The sequence below is a fragment of the Tyto alba genome, unplaced genomic scaffold (assembly GCF_018691265.1).
Source record: "Tyto alba isolate M040663 unplaced genomic scaffold, T.alba_DEE_v4.0 Super-Scaffold_19, whole genome shotgun sequence".
NCBI lineage: Eukaryota > Metazoa > Chordata > Aves > Strigiformes > Tytonidae > Tyto > Tyto alba.
This window is the reverse complement of record NW_024881281.1, coordinates 91973-109827: the sequence shown is the minus strand read 5'-3', so window position 1 is coordinate 109827 and position 17855 is coordinate 91973. Positions and strand designations below refer to the sequence as shown.

The following is a 17855-nucleotide window of genomic DNA, read 5'->3' as shown; positions in this document are numbered from 1 at the left end:
TAGCAGCGTGAAAATGCAACCCTGGGAACGATCCCTGGAAACAATCAGTAAACGACAGGAAGTAACTATAAATCCCAAAGGTACAGAAAAGGAGTAACTCCTCAGACGTGCCCGGATCCTGGCCAGATCTGGACATGCCCGAGTGAGGCATATCAACCTCCCAGATATCTCCTGTGCATTTTGTATAGACTTGTTTGTTAAACTGTATAAAAGCCGGACCCTCTCACAGCAAAGACGGAGACCTTACCTACGAGTGGACGCACTGCGTGGGACTTCCCAATTGCCGGGAAAGGCTCTCCGACCCTTCGCTGTGACGGGGCTCCCCAGCTGATGCACGGATCTGGATGATGGTAAAGTAGGAAGGCAGTTGGTGATGTATCTTTCTTAATGACTAGAGCTAGCTTTATGTAGCAATGGCTAGGTGCGTTACCTCGCTTATTCTTTCTGCTGCTTTAAACGAAAGTAAAATAAGCCTATTTCTTTAGCTTGGTGTCTGTGTCCTTTGTGTTAACCCCGTCGATTGGCAAAACAGGCAGGCAGAAATTTTTTGGTGTGGCCTCCCCGGGACCAGCCGGTCGTGTTTCCTCCCGTTTGTTTTTTCTTGCAGGTGAAGCTGCTGTGCTGCTTTTGTCGAGGATGGAATTTTTTGTTGAGATGGACCTCCGGCCCTCTGAAAGCTAAGTCGAGCGAACGGGGCCGAGAGGAGGGGCCGAGGTTGGGAATTTCAGGGAAGTGTTTGAAAGTTAGCATGGGGAGAAGGCTGTACAGGAGCGGGGCCCTCCGGTCAGGTAAAGGGAACGGATTACTTTTCCCCTCGATGTTAGCGTGTCCCGGGCAGGGCAGTTCCCGCCTCTGCGTGTGTCATCGTGTAGTTTGTTTCTTCTGTCTGCCGTGTCTTTGCCCTTCCTCGGCTCTAAATGTCCTCACATCTCTTTGTGCTCGAGGAGGACGGCACGCGCCTCAGGCGCCATCCCCAGGGTATCGAACGCCCGTCTTCATCGGCACGCTGCCGATTGGGTGCTTTTTTATTCTTGCGTTATAAGCTTAGAGGGTGGGTAGTTCTTGGAAGTTTCCAGTCGGGAGTCTTTCGCGCAGCATCGTCGCCGGCTGCGGCATCAGCTCTGCTCCTTAGGCATCCATTTTCACGGACTGTGACGTCTTCCCTGCATCCCTCCATCCTAGGATTCGGACTCGTACTTCTCATCCAGCGTCTCGGTTTTGACGGTAGCTTCTTATAACGGGCCATAACGTGTGACTCTTTCTGGGGCTGCCGTATAGCCTCCTCGCCTCCCAGTTGTGGCCCTCTAGGTCTTCTCGCCTGACATGGTATCTTGTCTGAGAGTCCTTATTGCTTAGAGTTTATCTTGGAATCAAACCTTTCGTAGCGTTTAGCGTTAGTGTACGCGTGTGCCTGTTTGGCTCAGAGCTGCCCTGCCTGGGGTTGTAGAGTCAGGAGTAAGTAGAACAGCAGTAGAAGTCAACGGTTTAAATGTTGATACGCTTAGACCGCCTAGGCGACAGATGTACGGTCACCTCGCAGTAGCCATCCAGAGGCTGTGCGGACGGTCGTTTCTGGAGCGTTTTAAGGAGACTGTTGGAGCGGTGTGGGAGCGGCTGTCCAGCAGTAGCAAATGAGATGGAATCTCAAAGGTGTTAAGGCTCGTAGGCGTGGGAGCGTACGCTTTGGGGGGAGGCGCGTGGTTTTCTTTTTAACAACAGGCTGTAGTTGGATGCCAGCTAGTATCCCTAGCCGGAAGTGACACCTCCGGATTTGTTAAGCATCTGGGTGACTCGCATAACTGTTTTCAGATGCAGATCGAGGAGATGCGCACCAAAGAGTGACGGAGGAGGTGAGCGGAGGGCTGTGAGAAGGTGGGTCACTGAGCGGTGCGGGAGGGAAGATGGCAGCAGTGCTATCGGAGGGGATGATAGCGGTGTGTGGTGTGTTTTGTGGTGTTTTTTGTTTGTTGTTTTTTAGATGGAGAGCCACAAGCAAAGTAGGATTTTGGCACCGGAGGCAGCTTGGGCGAGGTGAGCCACGACTAGGGGGGTTAAAGTAGCAGTTATTATTTTAGGCATCAAATTGTCGGTGAAAGTAGAAGCGTCCCTTGCGGTACGTGTGTTACAGGTGGCACGCGAGCCTTGACGTGACAACTGGAAACAGCAGCGGCAGGGCAGGTGAAGGGCCGAGGTAAGGGAGCAGGAGATGGGAATCCGTGCGGGCAGACCCCAGTTTCAGGCGGTAACTCGGCACGTGTCTTTTCCTCGAGTTTTTTGCAGGTGCCGCGGATGGCCGCGGAGGGGCCGAGCCGCACGCAGACCGACAGTGTGAGAAGGTGAGGCAGTTGTCAGCCAGGTCGGTGTCTAATACGGAAGTATCGTGTGACCGCTCCGTTAAGCGCTCGCCTTGTTTCTGCAGGTGCTTTGGGAGCCGCCTTTGGGATCGGATGAGCGTTTGAAGCGAGCCGGGGTAGTCGCAAGGAGGATCGTGGGTGACTCGTTAGAAGCGCAAGGGTAACTTTGTCTCTCGGTATCTTGGGTAACGCCGGCGACGACGGCTGCAGCATCTGACTCTGCAAAGAGCCGGTGAGCGGAACCCCGCGACGCTTCTGATTACAGGGGGGTGTCGTGGAGGAGGTAGGCACAGAGCAGCGCGATGCCAACGGCCGGTTGTGTTTTCTCCCGTTTCGTTTTTCCTTGCAGGTGAAGAGGAAGGCGGCAACTGCAGGAACGTGCTAGTTAGCTGCCGCGCTGCTTTTGTCGAGGATGGAATCGGACCTCCGGCCCTCTGAAAGCTAAGTCGAGCGAACGGGGCCGAGAGGAGGGGCCGAGGTTGGGAATTTCAGGGAAGTGTTTGAAAGTTAGCATGGGGAGAAGGCTGTACAGGAGCGGGGCCCTCCGGTCAGGTAAAGGGAACGGATTACTTTTCCCCTCGATGTTAGCGTGTCCCGGGCAGGGCAGTTCCAGCCTCTGCGTGTGTCAACGTGTAGTTTTGTTTCTTCTGTCTGCCGTGTCTTTGCCCGTCCTCGTCTCTAAATGTCCTCACATCTCTTTGGGCTCGAGGAGCACGGCACGTGCCTTAGGCGCCATCCCTAGGGTATTGAACGCCCGTCTTCGTCGGCACGCTGCTGATCGGGTGCTTTTTTATTCTTGCGTTATAAGCTTAGAGCGTGGGTAGGTCTTGGAAGTTTCCAGTCGGGAGTCTTTTGCGCAGCGTCGTCGCAGGCTCTGGCGTCAGCTCTGCTATTTAGGCATCCGTTGTTCCTGCCGGTGACTTCTTTCCCGTATCCTGACATTCTTAGGTCTTGAAGCCCATCTTCTTGCATACCCATCGTCTCGGTTTTGACGGTAGCTTCTCGTAAGGGGCCGTTCCACTTACTGCTTCTTGTAGGCTGCCATATAGCCTCCTCGCATCACCATCGTGGCCCTCCGAGTCTTCTCGCCTTACGGCATACCCTTCTGGGTGTCCTTATCGCTTAGCGTTTAGTCCTCTTTGAATCGTGTCATTTGTAGTATTTTGTGTGTGTCTGTGTGGCTCGGAGCTGCTCTGCCTGGGGGGTGTAGAGTCGGGGATAGGTGGAATAGAGTTCACGGGTATACCGTATGGGTTTGTTTTAAATAAGAAAACGAATCCTCCAACTGGGTGACGTCTTTGTCTCCCCGGTGGGGTTTATTTTCACCCAGTCGCAGATGCTCTCTGAGGGTGACGGTCACAGTCGGCGTCTGGGTGAAGGTCAGGTTTGGGCCGGGATTTCCTCAGGCTAGGCGCTCGAGTCCCCCAGGAACAGTATTCAGGGGGTGACCGCCTGTCGTGACGGTTGGGCGGAAGGATGGGCCGGTGGAGAGTGGGGGTTGGTTTTGGCGGTAGGTGGAATAGCGTATGTTTAGAATGTGTCTAGCTGTGTATGAGTATTTGTCGTCTCTTTTCTTCCAGGACTGTAGGCGGGGCTCAATTTGACTACGTAGGACTGGATTTAATGAAAACCTCTGTCAGGGGAATAAACTTCTGTTTTTCCCGTCTCCTGGCTGGGTAGTTTTTCCCTGGTCCCGCCCGGTGTGCGATGCAAGGATCGTTATCTGGATTTGGGTGCAGGTCAGGCTCAGGCTGGAGTTTTTTTCAGGCAGGATGATTTTTTGAGGGCCCCAGTACCTGGTGTTTATGAGGATCACGGAGGGTGATGGCTTGTGTCGGTTTTGGTGGTAGGGTGGCCAAGGGGAGAACACGTGGTGGTTTGAGTGGTAGCTGGCTGTGTGGCGTTTAAAATGTGTGTAGCAGTGCCTGAATGGTTGATGTTTTGTTTTTTCCTTATGGGCTGTAGGTTGTGTAGCTTTGTTTAGAGGCAGTAGACAGACAAAATAGAAATTAAAAAAAACAAAACCAAAACAATACAAACCAAACCACACAAAACCAAAAATCCAAAAAATCCCAAAAGAGCTCAGGGGACAAAAATTTTTTCTTTTCCTGTCCCCTGGCTGGGTTTTTACTCCCCGGTCCCAGGCCGGTCTGCGAGGTGACTGTTGTCGCCTATGTTTTGGGCGCAGGTCTGTCTCAGGCTGGTGTTTTTAAGGCAGTGAAACAAAAAAGAGCCAAACAATCTGCCCTCAAACCAAGGTTGACTTGTGAGTGAATCCCCCGACAGCAACCAGCATCTTATCAGCAGCATGAAGCAACCAGCATCTTATCAGCGTGAAAATGCACCCCTGGGAACGATCCCTGGAACAATCAGTAGACGACAGGAAGTAACTATAAATCCCAAATGTACAGAAAAAGAGTAACTCCTCAGACATGCCCGGATCCTGGCCAGATCTGGACATGCCCGAGTGAGGCATATCAACCTCCCAGATATCTCCTGTGCATTTTGTATAGACTTGCTTGTTAAACTGTATAAAAGCCGGACCCTCTCGCAGCAAAGACGGAGACCTTACCTACGAGTGGACGCACTGCGTGGGACTTCCCAATTGCCGGGAAAGGCTCTCCGATCCTTCGCTGCGACGGGGCTCCCCAGCTGATGCACGGGTCTGGATGATGGTAAAGTAGGAAGGCAATTGGTGATGTGTCTTTCTTAATCCCTAGAGCTAGCTTTATGTGGTAATGACTAGATGCGTTACCTCGCTTATTCTTTCTGCTGCTTTAAACCAAAGTGAAATAAGCCTATTTCTTTAGCTTGGTGATGTGTCCTTTGTGTTAACCGCGTCAATTGGCAAAACAGGCAGGCAGAAATTTTTTGGTGTGGCCTCCCCGGGAACAGCCGGTTGTCTTTTCTCCCGTTTGTTTTTTTCTTGCAGGTGAAGAAGAAGGCGTCAACTGCAGGAACGTGCTAGTTAGTTGCCGCGCTGCTTTTGTTGAGGATGGAATCGGACCTCCGGCCCTCTGAAAGCTGAGTCGAGCGAACGGGGCCGAGAGGAGGGGCCGAGGTTGGGAATTGCAGGGAAGTGTTTGACAGTTAGCACGGGGGAGAAGGCTGTACGGGAGCGGGGCCCTCCGGTCAGGTAAAGGGAACGGATTACTTTTCCCCTCGATGTTAGCGTGTCCCAGGCAGGGCAGTTCCCGCCTCTGCGTGTGTCATCGTGTAGTTTGTTTCTTCTGTCTGCCGTGTCTTTGCCCTTCCTCGGATCTAAATGTCCTCACTTCTCTTTGGGCTCGAGCAGCACGGCACGCGTCTCAGGGGCCATCCCTAGGGTATCGAACGCCCATCTTCATCGGCACGCTGCCGATCGGGTGCTTTTTTATTCTTGCGTTATCAGCTTAAAGCGTGGGTAGGTCTTGGAAGTTTCCAGTCGGGAGTCTTTTGCGCAGCGTCGTCGCCGGCTGCGGCATCAGCTCTGCTCCTTAGGCGTCCATTTTCACGGACTGCGACGTCTCCCCTGCATCCCTCCATCCTAGGATTCGGACTCCTACTTCTCATCCACCGTCTCGGTTTTGACGGTAGCTTCTTATAACGGGCCATAACGGGTGACTCTTTCTGGGGCTGCCGTATAGCCTCCTCGCCTCCCGGTTGTGGCCCTCTGGGTGTTCTCGCCTGACATGGTATCTTGTCTGAGAGTCCTTATCGCTTAGAGTTTATCTTGGAATCAAACCTTTTGTAGCGTTTAGCGTTAGTGTATGCGTGTGCCTGTTTGGCTCAGAGCTGCCCTGCCTGGGGGGTGTAGAGTCAGGAGCAAGTAGAACGGCAGTAGAAGTCAGCGGTTTAAATGCTGATACGCTTAGACCGCCTAGGCAACAGACGTACGGTCACCTCGCAGTAGCCACCCGCAGGCTGTGCGGCCGGTCATTTCTAGGGCGTTTTATGGAGACTGTTGGAGCGGTGTGGGAGCGGCTGTCCAGCAGTAGCAAATGAGATGGAATCTCAAAGGTGTTAAGGCTCGTAGGTGTGGGAGCGTACTCTCTGCGGGTAGGCGCGTGGTTTTCTTTTTAACAACAGGCTGTAGTTGGATGCCGGCTAGTATCCCTAGCTGGAAGTGACACCTCCGGATTTGTTAAGCATCCGGGTGACTCGCGTAACTGTTTTGACATGCAGATGGATGAGATGCGCACCAAAGAGTGACGGGGGAGGTGAGCGGAGGGCTGTGAGAAGGTGGGTCACTGAGCGGTGCGGCAGGGAAGATGGCACCTGTGCTATCTGAGGGGGTGATAGCGGTGTGTGGTGTGTTTTGTGGTGTTTTTTGTTTGTTGTTTTTGTTTTTTAGATGGAGAGCCACAAGCAAAGTAGGATTTCGGCACCGGAGGCAGCTTGGGCGAGGTGAGCCACGACTAGGGGGGTTAAAGTAGCAGTTCTTATATTAGGCATCCAATTGTCGGTGAAAGTAGAAGCATCCCTTGTGGTCCGTGTGTTACAGGTGGCACACGAGCCTTGACGTGACAACTGGAAACAGCAGCGGCAGGGCAGGTGAAGGGCCGAGGTAAGGGAGCGGGAGCTGGGGATCCGTGCGGGCAGACCCCAGTTTCAGGCGGTAACTCGGCACGTGTCTTTTCCTTGAGTTTTTTGCAGGTGCTGCGGAGGGGCCGAGCCACACGCAGACCGACAGTGTGAGAAGGTGAGGCAGTTGTCAGCCAGGTCGGTGTCTAATACGGAAGTATCGTAGGACCGCTCCGTTGAGCGCATCGCCTTGTTTTTGCAGGTGCTTTGGGAGCCACCTTTGGGATTGGATGAGCGTTTGAAGCGAGCCGGGGTAGTCGCAAGGAGGATCGTGGGTGACTCGTTAGAAGCGCAAGGGAAACTTTGTCTCTCGGCATCTTAGGTAACGCCAGCGACGACGCCTGCAGCATTGACTCTGCAAAGAGCCGGTGAGCGGAACCCCGCGACGCTTCTGAGTACAGGCGGGTGTCGTGGAAGAGGTAGGCACGCAGCAGCGCGATGCCGACGGCCGGTTGTGTTTTCTCCCGTTCGTGTTTTCTTGCAGGTGAAGAGGAAGGCGTCAACTGCGGGAACGTGCTAGTTAGCTGCTGTGCTGCTTTTGTCGAGGATGGAATCGGACCTCCGGCCCTGTGAAAGCTAAGTCGAGCGAACGGGGCCGAGAGGAGGGGCCGAGGTTGGGAATTGCAGGGAAGTGTTTGAAAGTTAGCACGGGGGAGAAGGCTGTACGGGAGCGGGGCCCTGAGGTCAGGTAAAGGGAACGGATTACTTTTCCCCTCGATGTTAGCGTGTCCCGGGCAGGGCAGTTCCCGCCTCTGCGTGTGTCAACGTGTAGTTTTGTTTCTTCTGTCTACGGTGTCTTTGCCCTTCCTCGGCTGTAAATGTCCTCGCGTGTCTTTTGTGCTCGAGGAGCACGGCACGTGACTGGGGCGCCATCCCTAGGGTATCGAACGCCCATCTTCATGGGCACGCTGCCGATCGGGTGCTTTTTATTCTTGCGTTATAAGCTTGAAGCGTGGGTAGGTCTTGGAAGTTTCCGGTCGGGAGTCTTTTGCGCAGCGTCGTCGCAGGCTCTGGCGTCAGCTCTGCAATTTTGGCATCCGTTGTTCCTGCCGGTGACTTCTTTCCCGTATCCTGACGTTCTTAGGTCTTGAAGCCCATCTTCTTGCGTACCCATCGTCTCCGTTTTGACGGTAGCTTCTCGTAAGGGGCCGTTCCACTTACTGCTTCTTGTAGGCTGCCATATAGCCTCCTTGCATCACCATCGTGGCCCTCCGAGTCTTCTCGCCTTATGGCATACCCTTCCGGGTGTCCTTATCGCTTAGCGTCTAGTCCTCTTTGAATCGCGTCATTTGTAGTATTTTGTGTGTGTCTGTGTGGCTCGGAGCTGCTCTGCCCGGGGGTGTGGAGTCAGGGCTAGGTGGAATAGAGTTCACGGGTATACTGTATGGGTTTGTTTTAAATAAGAAAACAAATCCTCCAACTGGGTGACGTCTTTGTCTCCCTGGTGGGGTTTATTTTCACCCAGTCGCAGATGCTCTCTGAGGGTGACGGTCACGGTCAGCGTCTGGGTGAAGGTCAGGTTTGGGCCGGGATTTCCTCAGGCTAGGCGCTCGAGTCCCCCAGGAACAGTATTCAGGGGGTGACTGCCCGTCGTGACGGTTGGGCGGAAGGACGGGCCGGTGGAGAGTGGGGGTTGGTTTTGGCGGTAGGTGGAATAGCGGCATGTTTAGAACGTGTCTAGCTGTGTAAGAGTATTTGTCGTCTCTTTTCTTGCAGGATGTAGGCGGGGCTCAATTTGACTACGTAGACTGGATTTAATGAAAACCTCTGTCAGGGGAATAAACTTCTGTTTTTCCCGTCTCCTGGCTGGGTAGTTTTTCCCTGGTCCCGCCCGGTGTGCGATGCAAGGATCGTTATCGGGATTTGGGTGCAGGTCAGGCTCAGGCTGGAGTTTTTTCAGGGAGGATGATTTTTTGAGGCCCCCGTACCCGGTGTTTCTGAGGATCACGGAGGGTGATGGCTTGTGGCGGTTTTGGTGGTAGGGTGGCCGAGGGGAGAGCAGGTGGTGGTTTGACTGGTAGCTGGCTGTGTGGCGTTTAAAATGTGTGGAGCAGTGCCTGAATGGTTGATGTTTTGTTTTTTCCTTACGGGCTGTAGGTTGTGTAGCTTTGTTTAGAGGCAGTAGACAGACAAAATAGAAATTAAAAAAAAAAAAAAACCCACACAAAACCAAAAATGCAAAAAACCCAAAACGGCTGGGGGACAAAAAATTTTTTCTTTTCCTGTCCCCTGGCTGGGTTTTTACTCCCCGGTTCCGGCCGGTCTGCGAGGCAACTTTTGTCGCCTATGTTTGGGCGCAGGTCTGTCTCAGGCTGGTGTTTTTAAGGCAGTGAAACAAAAAAGGGCCAAACTATGCGCCTCAAACCAAGGCTGACTTGTGAGTGAATCCCCCGGCCGGCAACCAGCGTCTTATCAGCGTGAAAATGCACCCCTGGGAACGATCCCTGGGAACAATCAGTAAACGACAGGAAGTAACTATAAATCCCAAAGGTACAGAAAAGGAGTAACTCCTCAGACATGCCCGGATCCTGGCCAGATCTGGACGTGCCCGAGTGAGGCATATCAACCTCCCAGATATCTCCTGTGCATTTTGTATAGACTTGCTTGTTAAACTGTATAAAAGCCGGACCCTCTCACAGCAAAGACGGAGACCTTACCTACGAGTGGACTCACTGCGTGGGACTTCCCAATTGCCGGGAAAGGCTCTCCGATCCTTCGCTGCGACGGGGCTCCCCAGCTGATGCACGGGTCTGGAAGATGGTAAAGTAGGAAGGCAATTGGTGATGTGTCTTTCTTAATCCCTAGAGCTAGCTTTATGTGGTAATGACTAGATGCGTTACCTCGCTTATTCTTTCTGCTGCTTTAAACCAAAGTGAAATAAGCCTATTTCTTTAGCTTGGTGATGTGTCCTTTGTGTTAACCGCGTCAATTGGCAAAACAGGCAGGCAGAAATTTTTTGGTGTGGCCTCCCCGGGAACAGCCGGTTGTCTTTTCTCCCGTTTGTTTTTTTTCTTGCAGGTGAAGAGGAAGGCGTCAACTGCAGGAACGTGCTAGTTAGTTGCCGCGCTGCTTTTGTCGAGGATGGAATCGGACCTCCGGCCCTCTGAAAGCTGAGTCGAGCGAACGGGGCCGAGAGGAGGGGCCGAGGTTGGGAATTGCAGGGAAGTGTTTGAAAGTTAGCACGGGGGAGAAGGCTGTACGGGAGCGGGGCCCTGAGGTCAGGTAAAGGGAACGGATTACTTTTCCCCTCGATGTTAGCGTGTCCCGGGCAGGGCAGTTCCCGCCTCTGCGTGTGTCATCGTGTAGTTTGTTTCTTCTGTCTGCTGTGTCTTTGCCCTTCCTCGGATCTAAATGTCCTCACTTCTCTTTGGGCTCGAGCAGCACGGCACGCGTCTCAGGGGCCATCCCTAGGGTATCGAGCGCCCATCTTCATCGGCACGCTGCCGATCGGGTGCTTTTTTATTCTTGCGTTATCAGCTTAAAGCGTGGGTAGGTCTTGGAAGTTTCCAGTCGGGAGTCTTTTGCGCAGCGTCGTCGCCGGCTGCGGCATCAGCTCTGCTCCTTAGGCGTCCATTTTCACGGACTGCGACGTCTCCCCTGCATCCCTCCATCCTAGGATTCGGACTCCTACTTCTCATCCACCGTCTCAGTTTTGACGGTAGGTTCTTATAACGGGCCATAACGCGTGACTCTTTCTGGGGCTGCCGTATAGCCTCCTCGCCTCCCGGTTGTGGCCCTCTGGGTGTTCTCGCCTGACATGGTATCTTGTCTGAGAGTCCTTATCGCTTAGAGTTTATCTTGGAATCAAACCTTTTGTAGCGTTTAGCGTTAGTGTACGCGTGTGCCTGTTTGGCTCAGAGCTGCCCTGCCTGGGGGGTGTAGAGTCAGGAGCAAGTAGAACGGCAGTAGAAGTCAACGGTTTAAATGCTGATACGCTTAGACCGCCTAGGCAACAGACGTACGGTCACCTCGCAGTAGCCACCCGCAGGCTGTGCGGCCGGTCATTTCTAGGGCGTTTTATGGAGACTGTTGGAGCGGTGTGGGAGCGGCTGTCCAGCAGTAGCAAATGAGATGGAATCTCAAAGGTGTTAAGGCTCGTAGGTGTGGGAGCGTACTCTCTGCGGGTAGGCGCGTGGTTTTCTTTTTAACAACAGGCTGTAGTTGGATGCCGGCTAGTATCCCTAGCCGGAAGTGACACCTCCGGATTTGTTAAGCATCCGGGTGACTCGCGTAACTGTTTGACATGCAGATGGATGAGATGCGCACCAAAGAGTGACGGAGGAGGTGAGCGGAGGGCTGTGAGAAGGTGGGTCACTGAGCGGTGCGTCAGGGAAGATGGCAGCGGTGCTATCGGAGGGGATGATAGTGGTGTGTGGTGTGTTTTGAGGTGTTTTTAGTTTGTTGTTTTTGTTTTTTAGATGGAGAGCCACAAGCAAAGTAGGATTTCGACACCGGAGGCAGCTTGGGCGAGGTGAGCCACGACTAGGGGGGTTAAAGTAGCAGTTCTTATATTAGGCATCCAATTGTCGGTGAAAGTAGAAGCATCCCTTGTGGTCCGTGTGTTACAGGTGGCACACGAGCCTTGACGTGACAACTGGAAACAGCAGCGGCAGGGCAGGTGAAGGGCCGAGGTAAGGGAGCGGGAGCTGGGGATCCGTGCGGGCAGACCCCAGTTTCAGGCGGTAACTCGGCACGTGTCTTTTCCTTGAGTTTTTTGCAGGTGCCGCGGAGGGGCCGAGCCACACGCAGACCGACAGTCTGAGAAGGTGAGGCGGTTGTCAGCCAGGTCGGTGTCTAATACGGAAGTATCGTAGGACCGCTCCGTTGAGCGCTCGCCTTGTTTTTGCAGGTGCTTTGGGAGCCGCCTTTGGGATCGGATGAGCGTTTGAAGCGAGCCGGGTTAGTCGCAAGGAGGATCGTGGGTGACTCGTTAGAAGCGCAAGGGTAACTTTGTCTCTCGGTATCTTAGGTAACGCCAGCGACGACGCCTGCAGCATTGACTCTGCAAAGAGCCGGTGAGCGGAACCCCGCGACGCTTCTGAGTACAGGCGGGTGTCGTGGAAGAGGTAGGCACGCAGCAGCGCGATGCCGACGGCCGGTTGTGTTTTCTCCCGTTCGTGTTTCCTTGCAGGTGAAGAGGAAGGCGTCAACTGCGGGAACGTGCTAGTTAGCTGCCGCGCTGCTTTTGTCGAGGATGGAATCGGACCTCCGGCCCTGTGAAAGCTATGTCGAGCGAACGGGGCCGAGAGGAGGGGCCGAGGTTGGGAATTGCAGGGAAGTGTTTGAAAGTTAGCACGGGGGAGAAGGCTGTACGGGAGCGGGGCCCTGAGGTCAGGTAAAGGGAACGGATTACTTTTCCCCTCGATGTTAGCGTGTCCCGGGTAAGGCAGTTCCCGCCTCTGCGTGTGTCATCGTGTAGTTTGTTTCTTTTGTCTGCCGTGTCTTTGCCCTTCCTCGGCTCTAAATGTCCTCGTGTCTCTTTGGGCTCGAGGAGTACGGCACGCGTCTCGGGGGCCATCCCTAGGGTATCGAACGCCCATCTTCATCGGCACGGTGCCGATCGGGAGCTTTTTTATTCTTGCGTTATCAGCTTAAAGCGTGGGTAGGTCTTGGAAGTTTGCAGTCGGGAGTCTTTTGCGCAGCGTCGTCGCCGGCTGCGGCATCAGCTCTGCTCCTTAGGCATCCGTTTTCACGGACTGCGACGTTTCCTCTGCATCCCTCCATCCTAGGATTCGGACTCCTACTTCTCATCCGCCGTCTCGGTTTTGACGGTAGCTTCTTATAACGGGCCATAACGCGTGAATCTTTCTGGCGCTGCCGTATAGCCTCCTCGCCTCCCGGTTGTGGCCCTCTAGGTCTTTTCGCCGGACATGATATCTTGTCTGAGAGCTCTTATCGCTTAGAGTTTATCTTGGAATCAAACCTTTTGTGGCGTTTAGCGCTAGTGTACGCGTGTGCCTGTTTGCCTCAGAGCTACCCTGCCTGGGGGGTGTAGAGTCAGGAGTAAGTAGAACGGCAGTAGAAGTCAACGGTTTAAATGCTGATACGCTTAGACCGCCTAGGCGACAGACGTACGGTCACCTCGCAGTAGCCACCACAGGCTGTGCGGCCGGTCATTTCTAGGGCGTTTTATGGAGACTGTTGGAGCGGTGTGGGAGCGGCTGTCCAGCAGTAGCAAATGAGATGGAATCTCAAAGGTGTTAAGGCTCGTAGGTGTGGGAGCGTACTCTCTGCGGGTAGGCGCGTGGTTTTCTTTTTAACAACAGGCTGTAGTTGGATGCCAGCTAGTATCCCCAGCCGGAAGTGACACCTCCGGATTTGTTAAGCATCCGGGTGACTCGCATGACTGTTTTGACATGCAGATGGATGAGATGCGCACCAAAGAGTGACGGAGGAGGTGAGCGGAGGGCTGTGAGAAGGTGGGTCACTGAGCGGTGCGGCAGGGAAGATGGCACCGGTGCTATCTGAGGGGATGATAGCGGTGTGTGGTGTGTTTTGTGGTGTTTTTTTGTTTGTTGTTTTTTAGATGGAGAGCCACAAGCAAAGTAGGATTTTGGCACCGGAGGCAGCTTGGGCGAGGTGAGCCACGACTAGGGGGGTTAAAGTAGCAGTTCTTATATTAGGCATCCAATTGTCGGTGAAAGTAGAATCATCCCTTGTGGTCCGTGTGTTACAGGTGGCACACGAGCCTTGACGTGACAACTGGAAACAGCAGCGGCAGGGCAGGTGAAGGGCCGAGGTAAGGGAGCGGGAGCTGGGGATCCGTGCGGGCAGACCCCAGTTTCAGGCGGTAACTCGGCACGTGTCTTTTCCTTGAGTTTTTTGCAGGTGCCGCGGAGGGGCCGAGCCACACGCAGACCGACAGTCTGAGAAGGTGAGGCGGTTGTCAGCCAGGTCGGTGTCTAATACGGAAGTATCGTAGGACCGCTCCGTTGAGCGCTCGCCTTGTTTTTGCAGGTGCTTTGGGAGCCGCCTTTGGGATCGGATGAGCGTTTGAAGCGAGCCGGGTTAGTCGCAAGGAGGATCGTGGGTGACTCGTTAGAAGCGCAAGGGTAACTTTGTCTCTCGGTATCTTAGGTAACGCCAGCGACGACGCCTGCAGCATTGACTCTGCAAAGAGCCGGTGAGCGGAACCCCGCGACGCTTCTGAGTACAGGCGGGTGTCGTGGAAGAGGTAGGCACGCAGCAGCGCGATGCCGACGGCCGGTTGTGTTTTCTCCCGTTCGTGTTTCCTTGCAGGTGAAGAGGAAGGCGTCAACTGCGGGAACGTGCTAGTTAGCTGCCGCGCTGCTTTTGTCGAGGATGGAATCGGACCTCCGGCCCTGTGAAAGCTATGTCGAGCGAACGGGGCCGAGAGGAGGGGCCGAGGTTGGGAATTGCAGGGAAGTGTTTGAAAGTTAGCACGGGGGAGAAGGCTGTACGGGAGCGGGGCCCTGAGGTCAGGTAAAGGGAACGGATTACTTTTCCCCTCGATGTTAGCGTGTCCCGGGTAAGGCAGTTCCCGCCTCTGCGTGTGTCATCGTGTAGTTTGTTTCTTTTGTCTGCCGTGTCTTTGCCCTTCCTCGGCTCTAAATGTCCTCGTGTCTCTTTGGGCTCGAGGAGTACGGCACGCGTCTCGGGGGCCATCCCTAGGGTATCGAACGCCCATCTTCATCGGCACGGTGCCGATCGGGAGCTTTTTTATTCTTGCGTTATCAGCTTAAAGCGTGGGTAGGTCTTGGAAGTTTGCAGTCGGGAGTCTTTTGCGCAGCGTCGTCGCCGGCTGCGGCATCAGCTCTGCTCCTTAGGCATCCGTTTTCACGGACTGCGACGTTTCCTCTGCATCCCTCCATCCTAGGATTCGGACTCCTACTTCTCATCCGCCGTCTCGGTTTTGACGGTAGCTTCTTATAACGGGCCATAACGCGTGAATCTTTCTGGCGCTGCCGTATAGCCTCCTCGCCTCCCGGTTGTGGCCCTCTAGGTCTTTTCGCCGGACATGATATCTTGTCTGAGAGCTCTTATCGCTTAGAGTTTATCTTGGAATCAAACCTTTTGTGGCGTTTAGCGCTAGTGTACGCGTGTGCCTGTTTGCCTCAGAGCTACCCTGCCTGGGGGGTGTAGAGTCAGGAGTAAGTAGAACGGCAGTAGAAGTCAACGGTTTAAATGCTGATACGCTTAGACCGCCTAGGCGACAGACGTACGGTCACCTCGCAGTAGCCACCACAGGCTGTGCGGCCGGTCATTTCTAGGGCGTTTTATGGAGACTGTTGGAGCGGTGTGGGAGCGGCTGTCCAGCAGTAGCAAATGAGATGGAATCTCAAAGGTGTTAAGGCTCGTAGGTGTGGGAGCGTACTCTCTGCGGGTAGGCGCGTGGTTTTCTTTTTAACAACAGGCTGTAGTTGGATGCCAGCTAGTATCCCCAGCCGGAAGTGACACCTCCGGATTTGTTAAGCATCCGGGTGACTCGCATGACTGTTTTGACATGCAGATCGAGGAGATGCGCACCAAAGAGTGACGGAGGAGGTGAGCGGAGGGCTGTGAGAAGGTGGGTCACTGAGCGGTGCGGCAGGGAAGATGGCACCGGTGCTATCTGAGGGGATGATAGCGGTGTGTGGTGTGTTTTGTGGTGTTTTTTTGTTTGTTGTTTTTTAGATGGAGAGCCACAAGCAAAGTAGGATTTTGGCACCAGAGGCAGCTTGGGCAAGGTGAGCCACGACTAGGGGGGTTAAAGTAGCAGTTCTTATTTTAGGCGTCAAATTGTCGGTGAAAGTAGAAGCCTCCCTTGCGGTACGTGTGTTACAGGTGGCACACGAGCCTTGACGTGACAACTGGAAACAGCAGCGGCAGGGCAGGTGAAGGGCCGAGGTAAGGGGGCGGGAGATGGGAATCCGTGCGGGCAGACCCCAGTTTCAGGCGGTAACTCGGCACGTGTCTTTTCCTCTAGTATTTTGCAGGTGCCGCAGATGGCCGCAGAGGGGCCGAGCCGCACGGAGACCGACAGTCTGAGAAGGTGAGGCTGTTGTCAGCCAGGTCGGTGTCTAATACGGAAGTATCGTAGGACCGCTCCGTTGAGCGCTTGCCTTGTTTTTGCAGGTGCTTTGGGAGCCGCCTTTGGGATCGGATGAGCGTTTGAAGCGAGCCGGGGTAGTCGCAAGGAGGATCGTGGGTGACTCGTTAGAAGCGCAAGGGTAACTTTGTCTCTCGGTATCTTAGGCAACGCCAGCGACGACGGCTGCAGCATCTGACTCTGCAAAGAGCCGGTGAGCGGAACCCCACGACGCTTCTGAGTACAGGCGGGTGTTGTGGAAGAGGTAGGCACGGAGCAGCGCGATGCCAACGGCCGGTTGTGTTTTCTCCCGTTTGTTTTTTCTTGCAGGTGAAGAGGAAGGCGGCAACTGCAGGAACGTGCTAGTTAGCTGCCGCGCTGCTTTTGTCGAGGATGGAATCGGACGTCGGTCGCTCTGAAAGCTATGTCGAGTGAACGGGGCCGAGAGGAGGGGACGAGGTTGGGAATTGCAGGGAAGCGTTTGAAAGTTAGCATAGGGGAGAAGGCTGTATGGGAGCGGGGCCCTCCGGTCAGGTAAAAGGAACGGATTACTTTTCCCCTCGATGTTAGCGTGTCCCGGGCAGGGCAGTTCTAGCCTTTGTGTGTGTTATCGTGTAGTTTTGTTTCTTCTGTCTACGGTGTCTTTGTCCTTCCTTGCATCTCTATGTCCTCACATCTCTTTGGGCTCGAGGAGCACGGCACGTGTTTCAGGTGCCATCCCTAGGGTATCGAACGCCCGTCTTCATCGGCACGCTGCCGATCGGGTGCTTTTTTTCTTGCGTTATAAGCTTAAAGCGTGGGTAGGTCTTGGAAGTTTCCAGTCGGGAGTCTTTTGCGCAGCATCGTCGCAGGCTCTGGCGTCAGCCGTGATATTTAGGCATCCGTTGTTCCTGCCGGCTACTTCTTTCCCGTATCCTGACATTCTTAGTCCTTGCAGCCCGTCTTCTTGCATACCCATCATCTCCGTTTTGACGGTAGCTTCTCGTAAGGGGCCGTTCCACTTAGTGCTTCTTGTAGGCTACCGTATAGCCTCCTCGCATCACCATCATGGCCCTCCGAGTCTTCTCGCCTTACGGCATACCCTTCCGGGTGTCCTTATCGCTTAGCGTTTAGTCATCTTTGAATCGCGTCATTTGTAGTATTTTGTGTGTGTCTGTGTGGCTTGGAGCTGCTCTGCCCGGGGGTGTAGACTCAGGGCTAGGTGGAATAGAGTTCACGGGTATACTGTATGGGTTTGTTTTAAATAAGAAAACAGATCCTCCAACCGGGTGACATCTTTGTCTCCCCGGTGGGGTTTATTTTCACCCAGTCGCAGATGCTCTCTGAGGGTGACGGTCACAGTCGGCGTCTTGGTGAAGGTCAGGTTTGGGCCGGGATTTCCTCAGGCTAGGCGCTCGAGTCCCCCAGGAACAGTACTCAGGGGGTGACTGCCCGTCGTGACGGTTGGGCGGAAGGATGGGCCGGTGGAGAGTGGGGGTTGGTTTTGGCGGTAGGTGGAATAGCGTCACGTTTAGAACGTGTCTAGCTGTGTAAGTGTATTTGTCGTCTCTTTTCTTGCAGGATGTAGGCGGGGCTCAATTTGACTACGTAGACTGGATTTAATGAAAACCTCTGTCAGGGGAATAAACTTCTGTTTTTCCCGTCTCCTGGCTGGGTAGTTTTTCCCTGGTCCCGCCCGGTGTGCGATGCAAGGATCGTTATCGGGATTTGGGTGCAGGTCAGGCTCAGGCTGGAGTTTTTTCAGGCAGGATGATTTTTTGAGGCCCCCGTACCTGGTGTTTCTGAGGATCACGGAGGATGATGGCTTGTGTCGGTTTTGATGGTAGGGTTGCCAAGGGGAGAACACGTGGTGGTTTGAGTGGTAGCTGGCTGTGTGGCGTTTAAAATGTGTGTAGCAGTGCCTGAATGGT

The 17855-nt window shown here is 54.1% G+C and overlaps 1 protein-coding gene across 19 annotated transcripts; it reads left to right on the top strand.

The window, feature by feature from the left end:
• The first annotated feature begins 316 nt into the window (after nucleotides 1-316).
• Nucleotides 317-17589, top strand: LOC116959959. 19 transcript variants are annotated; one of them, XM_042791606.1, is made up of 21 exons: nucleotides 747-788; nucleotides 8634-8790; nucleotides 9936-10064; nucleotides 11167-11223; nucleotides 11336-11388; nucleotides 11486-11548; nucleotides 11628-11683; nucleotides 11767-11816; nucleotides 11887-11932; nucleotides 12049-12191; nucleotides 13280-13336; nucleotides 13444-13496; nucleotides 13594-13656; nucleotides 13746-13791; nucleotides 13995-14091; nucleotides 15388-15422; nucleotides 15552-15604; nucleotides 15702-15764; nucleotides 15844-15909; nucleotides 16113-16159; nucleotides 16276-17589. In XM_042791606.1, exons 12-21 carry the CDS (start codon nucleotides 13444-13446, stop codon nucleotides 16362-16364), a joined length of 612 nt encoding a protein of 203 aa, XP_042647540.1. In that variant the 5' UTR covers nucleotides 747-788; nucleotides 8634-8790; nucleotides 9936-10064; nucleotides 11167-11223; nucleotides 11336-11388; nucleotides 11486-11548; nucleotides 11628-11683; nucleotides 11767-11816; nucleotides 11887-11932; nucleotides 12049-12191; nucleotides 13280-13336; the 3' UTR covers nucleotides 16365-17589. The 19 variants fall into 19 exon arrangements, 10 of the variants coding, with proteins under 10 accessions (XP_042647542.1, XP_042647540.1, XP_042647538.1 ...); XM_042791603.1 differs by lacking the exon at nucleotides 747-788 and adding an exon at nucleotides 4970-5415; XM_042791605.1 differs by lacking the exon at nucleotides 747-788 and adding an exon at nucleotides 7295-7530.
• Nucleotides 17590-17855: the final 266 nt, after the last annotated feature.

Excerpts from the sequence above, each read along its gene's own strand:
- LOC116959959 (XM_042791608.1), top strand. The coding sequence starts at position 13,444 with ATGGAGAGCCACAAGCAAAGTAGGATTTTGGCACCGGAGGCAGCTTGG. Across the intron at positions 13,657-13,745 it reads AGGGCAGGTGAAGGGCCGAG|GTGCCGCGGAGGGGCCGAGC; the intron begins GTAAGGGAGCGG and ends AGTTTTTTGCAG. Across the intron at positions 14,092-15,387 it reads AGGCGGGTGTCGTGGAAGAG|ATCGAGGAGATGCGCACCAA; the intron begins GTAGGCACGCAG and ends TTTGACATGCAG.